The sequence below is a fragment of the Alexandromys fortis genome, unplaced genomic scaffold (genome assembly GCF_014885135.2).
Source record: "Alexandromys fortis isolate MF-2015 unplaced genomic scaffold, M_Fortis_MF-2015_v1.1 scaffold_27, whole genome shotgun sequence".
In the NCBI taxonomy this organism is placed as follows: domain Eukaryota; kingdom Metazoa; phylum Chordata; class Mammalia; order Rodentia; family Cricetidae; genus Alexandromys; species Alexandromys fortis.
Window position 1 is genome coordinate 11,812,923 of NW_026067952.1, and position 16,519 is coordinate 11,829,441.

At 43.2% G+C, this 16,519-nt stretch overlaps 1 protein-coding gene across 1 annotated transcript in view; it reads left to right on the plus strand.

Annotated features, from left to right (window-relative positions):
• Positions 1–16,519, plus strand: part of Pigu (phosphatidylinositol glycan anchor biosynthesis class U) — a 96,950-nt gene that overhangs the window by 11,318 nt on the left and 69,113 nt on the right. The window contains exons 2-6 of the mRNA XM_050151135.1: positions 912–976; positions 4,987–5,046; positions 6,097–6,159; positions 10,475–10,584; positions 13,781–13,881. Of these exons, the coding sequence (XP_050007092.1) occupies positions 912–976; positions 4,987–5,046; positions 6,097–6,159; positions 10,475–10,584; positions 13,781–13,881 (399 nt within the window). The remainder of the gene's footprint in view (positions 1–911; positions 977–4,986; positions 5,047–6,096; positions 6,160–10,474; positions 10,585–13,780; positions 13,882–16,519) is intronic.

Below are 16,519 nucleotides of genomic sequence, written 5' to 3' on the forward strand. Positions count from 1 at the left end.
AATTCCAACACTTGGTGGGGGGCTGCTGAGACAGGGGATTGCGAACTTGAGGTCAATCTTTCCTACATGTAAACATTCTGCCACAAAACAAAAACCTAGTTAACCCCCCCCCCCAAATAGCTCAATTTCCATCTTCCAAATCCCGTATAAGGTTAGAATTAAAGGAACACAGCTAAAAAGTATATCTTACTCTGTAGAAAAATGACGTAAATGTCACTGAAACAGGTAACACAAGAGAGCGACTTTCACTAACCTGGAAAATCTGTTTTTTAAAATCTGTTGCTGATTTGTTAGTTGTGCTTTGGAATAGGGTAGACTATGCATAGAAGAAATGCTTTAGGGTTGGTGGAGACCACAGAGAGGTAGAAGAAGGTTATAGTTTTTTTTTTAATTATTTAGTTTTATTTTTTAGATTATGTGCATATATGCATGTCTTTGTAGGAGTGTGTGTATGCTAAGGCAGAGGCCAGAAGAGGGGGATGTGTCCTCTGCAGTTGGAGCTACTGGCAGTTGTGAGCTGCTGGACACGGGTGTTGGGAACTGAACTGGGGACCAAGAGCAGTACGCAGCTCTTAATTGCCAAGGCATTTCTCTAACCTCAGAAGTTACAGTTTCTTCTGTGTTAATGGGCATAGCTCATGATGGAAAGAACTGCTTTGTGTGGAAGAATTCTCCATTCTTGAAAATTTCACGTGTGTGTGTGTGTATGTGACATATTCTTTGAGAATTTCTTACATATGTATAGTCCTGAGATTTTTTTTTTCAAATGAAGACCTTCAGCCACTTGCTTGACCTGAGGTGAAGGGATAAACTCAGGCATTCCTTGGTCCTAGGAATATCTGACATTTTAGTTTATGACCATTTGCTGTTGTCTCTAAAGTCTGAGTGAACTTGTATTTCTTTGTTTTCAGTGGTTGAAGGCCTCGCACTGCTGGATTTGGGAGTGTCTCCATATTCTGGAGCAGTATTTCATGAAGTAAGTGTTGTGTTTTCTTTCCTGGCACTATGAGTAATTCATAGCCATGGATACCAGAGCCTGAGCTGTTTGGTACAGACATTTAAAAGGATCTTTTTTTTGATAGGAATAGCCCTCTTGGTGACATGCTCTGTGTAAGAAAGTAGTTTCACAATCAGGGACAGTGATCCAGTTCGGAATTTAAAGAGTTGGGAAGAAAGGAGAGAGAGAGAGAGAGAGAGAGAGAGAGAGAGAGAGAGAGAGAGAGAGACAGAGAGAGAGAGACACAGAGAGGGGGGGGGGGGGGGGGGGGGGGGGAGGGGGGGGAGGGGAGGGGGGAGAGAGAGACAGAGACAGAGAGAGAGAGACACAGAGAGGGGGGGGAGGGGAGGGGAGGGGAGGGAGAAACAACTCTCAGGAGTCCGTTCTCTCACACTGTTGAGGAAGGGTCTCCATACACCAGCCTAGCTGGCCGTGAAGATTCTGGGTACTTCTGTTAGGAGTGCTGAGATTCCAGATGCAACCGGCTTTCTGTGAATTTGGGGACCATGCCCACCTTGTCAGGCTTATGCAGCCAGTACGTTTATCTTGCTGGCTTGGGGGACTATATGAGGCTTCTATAGAAATTATTATTGTTTTTTTTTTTTTTTCTGAGACAGGGTTTCTCTATGTAACAACCCCCACTGTCCTGGAACTCACTCTGTAGAACAGGCTGGCTTCAAACTCACAGAGATCTGCCTGTTTCTACCTCCTGAGTGCTGGAATTAAAGATGTGTGCCACCATGCCTGGCTCCTAAAAATGAGGCTTTAAGACTAGTAAAAGCTAGCTAGGTATGTGTAGTAAGGAGCTGCGGGCTGTGTCCCGCCCAGCTCCTGCACGGCTAGCTTCCTACCCGAAATAACAACACACAAACTGTATTCTTTTAAACACTGCCTGGCCCATTAGTTCCAGCCTCTTATTGGCTAACTCTCACATCTTGATTAACCCATTTCTAATAATCTGTGTAGCACCACGAGGTGGTAGCTTACCAGGAAAGATCTTAACCTGCATCTGTCTCGGAGAGGAAAATCATGGCAACTGCCTGACTCAGCTTCTTTCTCCCAGCATTCTGTCTGTCTACTCTGCCTACCTAATTTTCTGTCCTATTAAAGGGCCAAGGCAATTTATTAACCAGTGAAATCAACACAAAACAGAAGACTCTCCCACATCAGGTATGGAGGCTCACACTGTAACCCCAGCTTTCCAGAGGCCAAGGCAGGAGGGCTGCCATGAATTCAAGGCCTGCCCATGCCTGGGCTTTATGAGACTGACTCTATCTCAAAATGCCAAAACATACCCTTTGGTTATTGTCACCTGTCCCTTGGATTGCTGTAACAGCTTTCTTGTTAAGTTTTTTTCTGGTTCAGTCTTGCTCATTTATTCTGCAGTCAGGGACATTTCTCTAAAGTGTGAATCTTGATTTGTCACTGTTGTGCTTGGCACCTCTATTTGCCCCTAACCTCAGGCTTAGAACCCAGGCACTTGGAGGAGCTTCAGAGCTCTCACATGCAGGTGTTTCTGATCACCTTTTTTTCTCTTCACCCTCCCTCCCCCCCCTTCCTTTTCTCTCTCTNCTCTCTCTCTCTCTCTCTCTCTCTCTCTCTCTCTCTTTGAGACAGGGTTTCTCCGTAGCTTTTTTGGTTCCTGTCCTGGAACTAGCTCTTGTAGACCAGGCTGGCCTCGAACTCACAGAGATCTCCTGCCTCTGCCTCCCGAGTGCTGGGATTAAAGGCATGCACCACCACCACCCGGCCCTCCGTTCCTTTTCTTAAGGACACAGGCAGTTACTGGGAATAGATGTGTTTGATACCCACATAGTAGCCCATTAGCCCCAAGGACCATTGTGAAGTGGGCCTCGGGTGTGCTTTAAGTCATAGCTTTCCTGTACCGTTTTCTGTATGACATCTTGCTCATGCTGTTGTCTCCTGTAGAAGCCAATCTTCCCCTTTTTGTGCTTGGCTCTATTAGTGAGACACAGCTTAGATTTTACCTTCTCCAGAAAAGCATCCAGCATCACTTTAGACTAAGTCAAACACTCTAACTTCATCACCCGAGGAATCTTGTCCCTTTCATGGCTCATATCCCACTCTTAAATTTACCTCTCATCTACCAGGTGTGGTGGCGCACACTTTTAATCCCAGCATTTAGGAAGCAGAGACCGGTGGATCTCTGAGTTTGAGGCCAGCCTGGTCTACAGAGTAAGTTCCAGGACAGTTGGGTCTATACAAAGAAACCCTGTCTCGAAAAACTAACAACAAACAAACAATGTAAGATGCAGACTCTGGTTTTATAGTATTTGTCTGTCAGTCAGTCTGTCTGTCTTTCTTTCCTCTCTGCCCCTTTTATTTTTCTTTTAAAACAGGCTGGCCTCTATATAACTGGGGATGGTCTTAAATTCCTGATCCATCATGCTGCTGCCTCCTGTGTGCTAGGTTTATAAGAACGTGAATTTTGAGATGTATTTATTTTTATATTATGTTTATGGGTGTCTTGCCTGCATATATATCTGTATACCACATGTGTGCAGCTCGCATAGAGGCTAGAAGAGGGTGTTGAATTCTCTAGAACTGAGTCACAGAGAGTTCTTAGTTATAATGTGGGTGTTGGGAACTGAACCTGAGTCCTCTGGAAGTCATAGTCTTAACCACTGAGTCATCTCTCCAGCCCAGGTGCTTATGCTTATGGTTTTGAAATAAAAGCAATAAGGGCTGGAGAGATGGCTCAGTGGTTAGGAGCATTGCCTGTTCCACCAGAGGTCCTGAGTTCAATTCCCTGCAACCACATGGTGGCTTAAACCATCTGTGATGGGGTCTGGTGCCCTCTTCTGGCCTTCAGCATACACACAGATAGACCATTGTATACATAATAAATAATAAATAAATATTTAAAAAAAATAAAAGCAATTGACTCTGAAGCAAAAAATATCATTAGAGATGGCAAAGTTCATTTCATTAGAGTGATAGGCTTTCAAGAACATTTAAAAACAAAGGAAAAAACTTCAGGCCAAGATTAGTTTTTCACAGTGAGTGAATTTTCTCAAAAACCTTTTTCCCCGTGAGTATTCTGCAGTATTGGTCTTGAACTTTCCATTGTACATCAGCCTAAGTGCTGGAGTTATAGCAAGCATCACCATGTGGGTTTCTCCCTGGGCCTCTGAGGAAGAATTAACATTTTTATACAAATTTATCAGAGAATAAAGGAGCCAGGTGGTGGTGGCACATGCCTTTAATCCCAGCACTTGTGAGGCTAGCCTGGTCTACAAAGTGAGTTCTAGGACAGCTACAGAGTAACCCGTCTCAAACAAACAAACAAAAAGAATAAAGAAATGAAAAAGTCCTCATTTGTTCATTCAACAATATTGGTCCTCTATGAGGCGTCCCCCCCACCCCCATTTTATCTTTTCATTTACTTTTTTTTTGAGGCAGGATCTCACATAGCCTGACTAGCATGGGACTTGCTGTAGACAAGATGACTTTGAACTTCTGCCCTCCTTTCCTTTGCACTTCAGGTCCTGGGATTATAAGCAGGATTATAAGCAGAACTCCCCTGGGTTTTTGGGAGTTCTGGAGACCAGCCCCAGAAATTCATGCATCCTAAGCAAACATCCTACAAACTGAGCTACATCATCAGCTCCCATTTATTTTTTCAAGTAAAGTAAATTGAAGTGCCCAGTCTGGCCCCGAATTCCTAGGTTCAATTTACTCTCATTTCAGCCTTTTGAGTATCTACTGCAGGCAGGAACCCCAAGCCAAGCATGCCAAGCAGAGAGCTAGCTAACCTCACGTTTTGTTATTTCCTCCACTATGTTCAACTGATCGTTTCAGCAATGCCCTGTGATTCAGGATACTAAGTTGTTCAGTTAGTACCGGTAGCTGTTGCAGGAAGGATCAGATTTCTTGGCAGAGTAAGTTTTTTCCCATTCCCAATCTGGAAACTGATCATTTATACCAAGATTTGACTTAATTTTTTCCTCTTTGTTTTTCTCCCACAGACTCCATTGATAATATACCTCTTTCATTTCCTAATTGACTATGCAGAATTGGTATTTATGGTAAGTATCTTTCCAGAGAAAATAAATATATGTATATATTTTTAATTTTACAGTTTGTTTTTAAGAAAATAAGGAGCTGGGTAGCATGTAGGAGGCAGAGGGACGTGGATCTTTGTGAATTTGAGGCCAGCCTGGTCTACATAGCAGGTTCCAGGCCAGCCAGGGCTGCATTGTGAGACCCTGAGTATAAGAAAGAAAAAGAAAGGAAAAAAACAGAAAACCAGAATTTCTGAGAAAATAAAAGCCAAGACAATGTCTTTAGCTTGGAGCCTGGCTTTGGGATGGTATTATAGAGTATAAGAAGCAGGCGGGAACTTGTGACCAGTTCTACTTTCTTATTCTTTGGTCTCTGGACTATGTAGTCTTCAATTTTCTAACCCCAAGATTCTGTGGTTGACGTTAACTGTGCCAGTTTGGAGGGCAACCTGAGTTTCCTAAGCATTCTGCCAAGAGATTCTGAGGGGAGCTGAAGAGGCTTTCAAGGACAAGGATTGAAGATTGAGATGACAGGAACAGAGCATCCTGAAACATTTGTCAACAGAGTTGGAAATCTAGGTCAGGATAGCATAAGACATCCTGAAGTCTTCCTTAATTATAATGGCTACTCTTTGCTGAGGGCTTACCATGTATGAGGTGCTAGACATACCTGAAGCCTATAGGTCAGTGGATATTGTTCCCCCTTAAGTGTGTGTGTGTGTGTGTGTGTGTGTGTGTGTGTATCTTTGTTTGTTTCATATTTTTGAGACAAGGTCTCACTGTGTGACCTAGGCTGATTTTGAACTCATGGGAGTTCTCCAGCCACAATGCCTGGCTTATTTTCATTTAACTTGCTGGTCTAAGAGATATAGGCTTCCAGATGGAATGGATCATAATATATGGGTTTTCTGTCATACCTTCCTTAGTAGGCCTTGGCCACATGTGAGTATGGTGCTGGACAGTTAACCCAGTACCATCCCAGAGCTCTTCAGGCCTGGCAGCATTCCAGTACCCTGTACCAACTGTACTTTGTATTACTCCTGTACTCTCCGTTACTTCTCTCTCTCTTGACAGATAACAGATGCCCTCACTGCTATTGCCCTGTATTTTGCAATTCAGGACTTCAATAAAGTTGTGGTAAGTCATTAGTGGGTAGGACAAAGCTGGGGGATTTGGTAATGTACTTATTATGGCAATGGATCAAAAGTCATGTACTTAAAGATCCAACTATTTTAAAATAGTTAAGTGGGGCTGGTGAGATGGCTCATGGATAAAGGTACTTCCCAGCAAGCCTGATGACCTGGGCCAACATAGTGGACGAGGAGAAATGATTCCTGAACGTTATCCTCTGACATGTGCACCACACACACACACCTCAAATACAATATAAAATAAATAAATAGGAAAGGGCGTGGCTGTATTAGCTCACATCTAAGATCCTGGCACTTGGGAGGTCAGGCTGTATGAGGAGTACAGGGTCATTCTCTAGTCCACACTAGTTTGTGGCCAGCCTGGGCATAATGGCACACTATCAAAAATAAAAATGTAAAGGCTTTCCCTTTTGTTAGTTTATTTTTTCAAAGGAAAAATGAATATAGTCTTTATCTCACTATTTGAGGCTTCTTGAAGTAGAATTGGATTCCCGGTGTTGATAAATCTGTTTTCCTTCAGAGAGGAATTTGGAGGTTGGAGATTGAGCCCAGGGCCTTGGAAAATGCCAGGCAAGCGCCATACCACTGAGCTGCATCCCACACCCCCAGACCTAAAAGACCAATCTTAATTAGAAATTTTGGCATATTGGGTTGGCAAGATTGCCTGGTCAGTAAACATGCTTGCTGCCAAACCCTGGAACCACATGGTGGACGAAGAGGGCTGGCTCGAGCAGTTGTCTTCTGACCTCCGTCAGCACTTCACGGCTCATGTGAGTTCCTGCATACAGACAAGCAAATCTAAAGACGTATTTATGTAAAGTTTATTAGTTTTTGGTGTGTGTAGCTTGTTTACTTGTCTTTGTTTTTTTCAAGCCAGAATTTCTCTGCATAGCCCTGGCTGTCCTGGAACTTACCATGTAGACAGGCTGGCCTCAAACTCAGATCTGCCTGCCTTTGCCTCCCAAGTGCTGAGATTAAAAGTGTGTGCCACCACCAGCCAGTGTAAAGTTTATTCTTAATTATGTAATAGCTAAGGAGAATTGCATCATGGGATCATTCTCCTCTTTAAGCCTCTGGGAGGATTAATAGATAAACCATGTATACTATGTACATAGTTATGAAAACAAAAGTCGGCTACCATCCTCCTTGTGTGGCTGGGAGCCACTGAGTTAGGACAGGGTAGGAGGAGGGTGCAACTTAGTGACCTTCTAATGGTCCTATCACTCCCAAGTGCTAGGGGTATAGGCACATGCCACTGTGCCCAGCTAACTGTGTTATTTCTTAGTGTACCCAAGGTTCTCTTATCCCCAAGACTGAATTAAAATTTAAAATATTTTTGTTTCCCTATTTCTAAAATTCAGATTATTATGACATTGACTCTTAGAGTGACTTTTACTTACACTATGTCACACATGAACTCATTTTGAATGCCAGCTATTTATTTATTAATATATTTCCTTTTGTTTTTGTAGTGCTGGAAATCACACTCAGTACCAGTGCTCTATGATTGAACTATATTCCCAACCTTTTTGTTTGTATGTTTTGGACAGGGTCTTGGTGCATAGCTCACTCAAGTGGACCTAGATTTTGTGATTCTCCTGATTCAGCCTCTTTTTTCCCCCCTTGCCGGAACAGCGTTTCTCTGTGTAGCCCTGGCTGTCCTGGAACTTGTTCTTTAAACCAAACTGGCCTGACATCGAACCCAGAGACTCACCTGTCTCTGCCTCCCCGAGTGATGGGATTAAAGGTGTGTGCCACCACCACCTGGCCACTGATTCAGCACCTTGAGTACTGGGATTAGGGGTATGTTTCACCCCCATATGAATGCTGAAAGTAGCCGCTCTTAGTGCTAATATCACATCATATACTACTCTTTATTTTTTCTTTTTCCAGTGTTTAGGATAAAACCCAGAGCCTTATGCTTGTGAGGCAGTCTACTACTGAGGTACACTCCATGCCTTTGTTACTTCATTATTTGTTTATTATGTGTGTACACGTGCTATGGTACACACATGTAGAGTAAAACTTGCAGGGATTGGTTCTCTTATTCCACTGTGTTGATCTCAGGGATTGAACTCAGGTCATTTGGCTTGATAGCAAGCTCCTTTACTTTCTGAGCACTCTTCTTGGCCCTGTTATTTTTTGAGACTGAGTCTCCATATGTAGTTCAGACTGTCCTAGAACTAATTATGTAGCCCTGATTGACCTCTCACTCGTGACCTTTCTTCAACCTCCCGGGTCCTAGGATTGCAGGTGTATGCTACCACATCTAAAATCATACTACATACTACTATTAATTTAGGTAGAATGTCAGCACATGCATTCCTCTACTAAAAGGCTCTACTTTGTAAAGGAGGGAGAATCATTCTCTTCAGTAGTGTTCCTGAAGTAAGTTGTCTGTGCTCCAGTATATAATGCCTCCTTCCCGTGCTCATGCAAGCAACCCTAATTAAACTCAATTGGTCTTTGTCTCTCTGTCTCTAACTGGTCTCCCTACAACTGGTCTCTCTCTTTGTCTTTTGTCTCTTGGTCTGTCTCTGTCTCTCTCTGTCTCTCTCTGTCTCTCTCTCTCTCTCTCACACACACACATACACACATACACACAGACACATGAAAATAGAAAGGTTGCCGGTTGGTGGTGGTGTACACCTTTAGTTCCAGCACTCGAGAGGCAGAGGCAGGCAGATCTCTATGATTTCCAGGTCAGCCTGGTCTACAGAGTGAGTTCCAGGACAGCCAGCGTTGTTACATAGAGAAACCTGATGTGTGACTATTGGCGGAATGAATTCCCACAACAGAAACCCTGTCTCAAACAAACAAAACAAAAAATTAGATCTGGATGGCTCAGTGGTTAAGAGCACTGATTGATCTTCCAGAGAACCCAGGTTTAATTCCCAGCACCCACATGGCAGCTCACATCTATTCAAAACTCTAGTTCTAGGGGATCCAAAGCCCTCTTTTGGTCTTAATGGGCACCAAGGACTCAGGTGGTGCACAGACACATGCCAGCAAAACACCCATAAACATAAAAGAATAAATAAATATTTAAAAAAACATAAAAGAAAATGGAACAGTGTAGAGCAGGAGTGAGAAGTAGATAAGAGAGCAATGGGAAATGACCATGATCAAAATTATCATTATATGCATATCTGAAATTATCAAAGAATAAATAAAAATAATTTTTAAAAAGTCTTCATTTGGCCGGGCGGTGGTGGCGCACACCTTTAATCCCAGCACTTGGGAGGCAGAGGCAGGTGGATCTCTGTGAGCTCGAAGCCAGCCTGGTCTACAAGAGCTAGTTCCAGGACAGGCTCCAAAGCTACAGAGAAACCCTATCTTGGAGGAAAAAAAATCTTCATGTGTCAAAAGGATCCTTACGCTATAGTCTGCAAATGTTTAGTCTTGGTAGGCCTTGAGACTCTATCCCTCTAGTGTACACAGCATCCTGGAAAACTGCTGCTGAGGGGACTTCCCACCCACCCTCTCCTCAGCTGTTAGCCTGTGACATATGACCTTGGCCTAATCTGCCCTTTGTTGTGATGAGGGGTTCCCTTTTAGAACCCAAGCCCTGAATTTGTTGGGATACACAAGGGAAGCAGAGAGCTTTCCACCCGTGTGACTGCCTCTGAACTCCAGCTCCCCAGCCACACCAGTCTCCTTCCTATTTCACGCCTCCTCTGTGGAGCTATGAAAGAAACCAACCAAACACACCTTTGAAACAGAAGAATGAGGAAGGGAGCCTGAGATAACATGCATCCAGGTCATTGCAACTGCTGGGACACGTCTTGCTGATAGTGCTTTGAAGCCCTGCCACCACTGATGTCACCTCCCGGAATGACTAAGAAGTGGCTTTGCCATACCTTCAGTCATTGTTTGCCCACTGTGCTAAGTGTTAGGCCTACACAGAGAGCAAATAAAGTACCCAAACCCTTGTGGAACTCACTCTCTAGGGAGGAGCCGGGCCCTCATCAGTTAACACAGGAGGGCAAGACCTAGAGCTGTGAGCTAGTATAGCAGGCAGCTAAAGGACTGTGTGTCCTTCAAGAGAGGGAGGACTGAGCTGAGGTCTGCAGGCTGTGTGGGTGCTAACTAGGGGAGAGTTCTGGGAGCATGAGGAGCATTGTCTGTTCATGTGCTAGAACTCGGTGCGGGTAGGGTGGAGGAGCGAGTATGAGAGGGCCCTGGAGAAGTAGGGTAGGGCAGACAGTGGTATGTGGCCAGGGCAAAGGTTTTTTTCTTCATCCTAAAACATTGGCAAATCATTTGTTTTGTGTGTCTTGTGCACCCTCCCCCACTTCTAGTTTAAAAAACAGAAACTCCTCCTAGAACTGGACCAGTATGCCCCAGATGTGGCCGAACTCATCCGGACCCCCATGGAAATGCGATACATCCCTCTGAAAGTGGCCCTGTTGTAAGTATTCCCTTACAATTCAGAGCTCAGAGCCAACACATGCAAGGAAAATGTGATGAGACTTTCCCATGTTGTCGTTTTAGGGATCTGTGGTCTTAGTCAGCATGTATTTGCTGTAGTTCTCTTGCACAACTGGCGTTTTGACCAGCGAAAGACACAGAGCCACTCTGTCTCTGATGAGAAAGACTCACACAAGGGCATGCACAATCAAACCCTTCACAAAGGCTTTCTGACTCAGTGCTGATCTGGGCTGGAACCTGCTTGGAACTAGTGTTTCTAAAAAGTGGTAGTTCTTCATTACTGGTGTATTGTATGAAATTCTGGTCTTCATCTGGCGGTTGTTTCACACAGCTTCTATATTTCCTGTACGCTTTAATCCCTGTTTCTAATTTAGAAAACTGAAGTAAAATACCCGTCTGGGCTAGGTGCCCAGCTGGAAGAGTGAGACCCGCCAATACTTTAAGAAAGAATTCTGTAGGAGTAGTTATCAATGCCAGTGAGTGTGGGTCTCTCAGGTTATTCCCCTTTGTGTCTCTGAGATAAGTGAAGTGGATTATTCAACCAACCAGCAGTCATCAGATATGAATAACATGCTAACTTCTCGGAACACACATGGAACAAAACATACATTTTCTCACAGAAAAGCATGCCCATAGAATTCTTTAGAATTAGGATCTGGGCATCCCAGCCTCAGGGGGCCTAAGGCAGAAGGATTGCTTAGTTTGAAGCTAATCTGTGCTTTGTAGCTTTATTGCATATCAGAAGTCAAGGGGCTGCAGAGGGAGCTCAGTTGGTTAGGGGGCTTGCATAGCACATACAAAGCCCTGGTTTTGGTCCCCAGGACCAGATGTTCTGGGCGGGGTGGTGCTTGTCTGTAACCCCACCACTTTGGAAAGAGGCAGGAGGACCAGAAGTTCAAGATCAGCTTCACCTACGTAATGAATTTGAAGCCAGTTTAGGTCATTTTAGATTCTATCCTGGGGAATGGGGTTTTTAGGAGCCTTTGCCCTGTGTATGAATTTCCTATTCAGAATTCCAGGTAGATGTCTGAGCAGCTGCTTTTTCAATGTCACCCACTACTTAAAATGGTTTTGTGAATTTTTTTCCTATGAGATAATTTTGGTATATCAGCTCTCAACTACAAATTTCAGAAATTTGATGGGAGCTACTTTAATAGGACCAAAGGTTTAGCAACATAATGAATCCTTATGGACTCTTGTGTCCCCTGAGGGTAGTTTCATAATAGCTGCAGCCATTTTTGTAAAGGTTGTGTAACATGTCTATCTGACTGCTGGGAAAAACAAACAAAAGAAAAAAACCACCAAACCCCAAAAGTTTCTAGGCCTTTGGTTTTAGAACTACTAATCTTATATTCCTATGAGGTAGAATTAGATTTAAGGTCATTATTTGAGAATAATTATCTTTTTCTAAGATACTGGTGTGTTTCTTCCTGTCAATCAGAATTATGTAACTGACCTTTCTTCCTTTGTCTGTCAGGAAACTCAGCCATGTCTGAGGCTGGTTATTGTACATCTGTAGTCTGTCTGAGGCTGGTTATTGTACATCTGTAGTCTGTCTGAGGCTGATATGTGCAGCTGTAGTCTGTCTGAGGCTGGTTATTGTACATCTGTAGTCTGTCTGAGGCTGGTTGTTGTACAGCTGCAGTCTGTCTGAGGCTGGTTGTTGTGCAGTTGTAGTCTGTCTGAGGCTGATATTGTACTGCTCTAGTTCTTTGGTTTTCCTAACTCTGTCTTTACCTTTTCTTCTTCTGTATTTCCCCTGGTCTTGATTATGACTGGTTTTACTTCTTTACTATTTTATTTATTTGTTCTCATTTTAGCAGATGCAAATCTTTTGTAGAAGCAGGACAGAAATAAATAAAAAGAATCCTCACTGACTAAGTAAGACTTTCCAACTCAAAGCACTTCAGATTCGTTTTCTGATTCCATTCCTTCCTACTTTAGGGGAAAGGACCCCAGCTTAACTTTTCCCTAATGGTCTGTCAAGGTCCTGTGGAGTTCTATGCCAGATAACTTGTAGAATTTAGAGGATACATTGTTCATGGTCTGAGTCAGGGGATACTGCTGACTACAAAGAGGGCTTCATAGAGAGAATGTTGGCTTTAGAACTAGGAAGATTTTTGCATATATTTAATAGCTTGTAAAAACTTGGGCAAGTTAATAACTGAATCTAAGTTTCCTTGTATGCAAAAGTAAGATAATGCTCCTGGACCAGATGGTCCACCTGTCCTCCCAGCACTTGGGAGTGGAAGCTGGAGGAGGGTCATTCACAGCTGCTTAGAGTTCAAGGCCGGGTTGGGCTGTGGAGACCCTGTCTCAAAAACAAAACATTAGCCTGGCCTCTGGTAGTGGCACAGGCCTTTAATCCCAGCACTAGGGAGGCAGAGGCAGGCGAATCTCTGAGTTCAAGGCAGGCCTGGTCTACAAGAGCTAGTTCCAGGACAGGCACCAAAGCTACACAGAGAAACCCTGTCTTGGAAATAAAACAAAACAAAAAACAAAAAACAGCCCACTTTGCTGCTTCCCCCCTTCTCTGTCTCTTTCTCCTCTTCTCTCTCTCTCCCTCTCTCCCTCTCCCTCTCTCTCTGTCCCCCCTTCACCCTTCCTCCTCCATAACCCCTGAATAAACTTCAACCTCACCCTGAAAAAAAAACAAAACCAAACTCCAAAAAAAAAAGCCCTAACAAACCAAAATAGAACCACAAAAAAAAAAACCCACTAAAAATGAAACGAAACTGGAATGTTTTTGTTAGTATATAGGATCTTTGTTATTATTATATGGAAATGTGGTGGCTTTGAATGTGCCCATAGCGTGATGTCGAGTGCCTTGTCCATAGCGCGATGTCGAGTGCCTTGTCCATAGCGTGATGTCGAGTGCCTTGCCCATAGCGTGGTGCCGAGTGCCTTGTCCATAGAGTGATGTCGAGTGCCTTGCCCATAGCGTGGTGCCGAGTGCCTTGCCCATAGCGCGATGTTGAGTGCCTTGTCCATAGCGTAATGTCGAATGCCTTTGCTCACTGACACCTAAGCCCCACTAGCCTCTCGTATGTGCGATAACTCATTTTTAAGGAGTTTCTTCCTTTTTGTAAATGAGTTGAACGTCATGGCTGTGGTGACCAGGACTCTCTGGTCCATTGATCAGGTTTACTAATGACAAATATGTGTGTTTTCCCCAGCTACCTCCTGAATCCCTATACAATCCTGTCTTGTGTTGCCAAGTCTACCTGCGCCATCAACAACACCCTCATTGCTTTCTTCATTTTGACCACAATGAAAGGTAAGGCGCCCAAGAAGAGTATAAAATAGGCAGGACTTTATTACACCTATGTTCAGATTTTTCTTTTCTTTTAAGCAGCATAAACTGCACATGGTAGTAGCACATACCTATAATCCCAACAGCTGGGAGCTTAAACCAAGAGGATAAGGAATTCAAGGCCAGCCTATGTTGTATAGCAAGAATTTGACTCAAAAATAAAGAAAAAAATACAATATTTTTAGAAATTACACACAAATAATAAACGATTATTTTTTATTAATAATCTTTTAGAAAATGGAGCTAAGCCGAGAAAAAAATAGTTAGTCCTAAAATATCTATTACTCAGAGAATCACTGTTGACATAGTCTTTTTAAAAATGTTTCAAAAGAATTATAATGAGAATGTCAGTCTTCCATAACCCTAGGTCAGCTGTTATCTTCTCTCAGTTTAGCTGACTTTAAGTAGGAGAAGTACTGTACAGTGTTAAGGCCAGCCTTTGTTGTTTTGAGCCAGGCTGTTTTGTTTTGACTACAAGCTCCTGCCACCACCTCCCTAGAGCTGGTGCCATCACTTCTGGTTAGTTCAGCTTCTTTGGAGCAATACTTTGTGTGTTCATGGGGATGCATATGCCATGGTACATGTGTGTAGGGCAGAAGACAACTCTGTAGTTAGTTCTCGCCTCCTACCTTGAACCAGGCAAGCCTCAAACTCACCTGCCTCTGCCTCCCAAATTCTGGGATTAAAGGCTTGCGCCACCATTACCCAGCTCTCCTACCTTTTTTCTGAGATAGAATTTGAACCATTTTGCTTGTTTGTTTTGAGACAGGGTCTCACTGTATATCCCTGGCTGACCTGGAACTTGCTCTGTAGACCAGCATAACCTTGAACTCACAGAGCTCTGCCTGGGTAGCACACACGGCATCTCAACCATCTGTAACTCTAGCCCTAAGGGATCCAGTGTTCTCTTCTAGCCTTTACAAGTACTGTTCACACATGGTACACAGTCATAAGTGCAGGCAGAGCATCCATACATATAAAATAAAAATAGAGGTTAAAACTTTAAGAAAATATTTTTGTTAAAATCTGTTCTTTTATTCTGATACTTATGTATTGTCATTTCAAAGAGGGGTCTGGATAAATGAAGACCAGAACAAATGATCAATCTGCCATTTTAACCACAAGTCTTTTCTATTCACATATGGGCCATATCTTACAGTTTCTCCCACTTTTCTTTCAAACTTTTAGATATTATATATAATAACCATTGCCACAAAAATATCCTGGCAAGGCATGGTGGTGCAGTCTTTAATCCCGGTAATTGAGGAGTAGAGGTGGGTGGAGCTCTGTGACTTTAAGGTCAGGCTGGTCTAGTACAGACAGAGCTACAGAGTGAGACCCTTCCTGTCTCAAAATATAAAACAAAACAGGAGGTTATTTAACAAACCACTCCAAAACCCAGTTACTTAAAACAACCACAAAATGAACTCGGGTCACACTTTCTTATAAGCTAGAGACCAGCTGGTCTGTGTGGACATGACTAGTCATTGTACCAGTTTCACTGACTCATTTGTGCCTTCAGGAGCAACCTGGGTTTACTAATCTAGATAGGCCCCCTGCTACATGGCTGTCATCCTCCTGCATCAGGGGCCTAATTTAAGCATGTTGTTCCTCTAGGAATGGGAGAAGCATACTAGACATCAAACGTAAAGAGGTGACATTTTTTCTTTCTTTTTGGTGTTTGGAGACAGAGTTTTTCTGTGAAATAGCTCTAGTTATCCTGGAGCTCACTCTGTAGACTAGGCTGGCCTCTAATTCATAGAAATTTGCCTGCTTCTGCTCTTGAGTGCTGAGATTAAGGGCATATAACACCAACCTCTGGGCCAGGCATGAAATTTTAAAGTTTTTGGTTGCATCATATATATTGATAACTCATTGATCAAAATATAATACATGGACCAGTTGTGGTTACATGTGCCTGTAATTTTAGCACCCAGGAATCAGAGGCAGGAGGATTGCCACAAATTAAACGACAGTCTTATCTGTAATAGTGACTTCTAGGCCAGCTTGAGTGACAGTGAGACCATAACCCCAAAACAAAACAAAGCAAAGAAAAAATAAATAATCAGAAAAGGGGAGGTGACTATCTATCTTGTCCTCCATGGTAAGGTACTGTAAAATTGACAGAAAGCCTGGACATAGGGAGGGATGGAGATCTGAAGCCAGCTAGTAACATGGTCCCATATATATCAACATTTTTCTATTTTTCTGTGTTTTTTTTTTTTGCATTAGTTCCTTTTTTATTGCTGTGACAAAACACTGTGGCCAAGGCAACTTATAGAAGAAAGGGTTTATTTGAGGTTTGCAGTTCCAGAGGGTAAGAGTCCATCATCATCATGGCAGGATTATGACAGCATGGACCAGCTGTTGAGAACTCATATCTAAACCCACAAACAGAAGCAGAGAACATACTGGGAGTGGCATGAGTCTTTTGAAACCTCCAAGCCAACTCCCAGAGACATACCTACCCCAACAAGGCCACACCTCCTAATCCTCTCAATCAGTTCTACCAACTGGGGATCAAGTAATCAAAGCTATGAGCCTATATGGGAGCCGTTCTCCTTCACATTACTGTAGTTTGTTTTAGAGAGAGAGAGAGAGA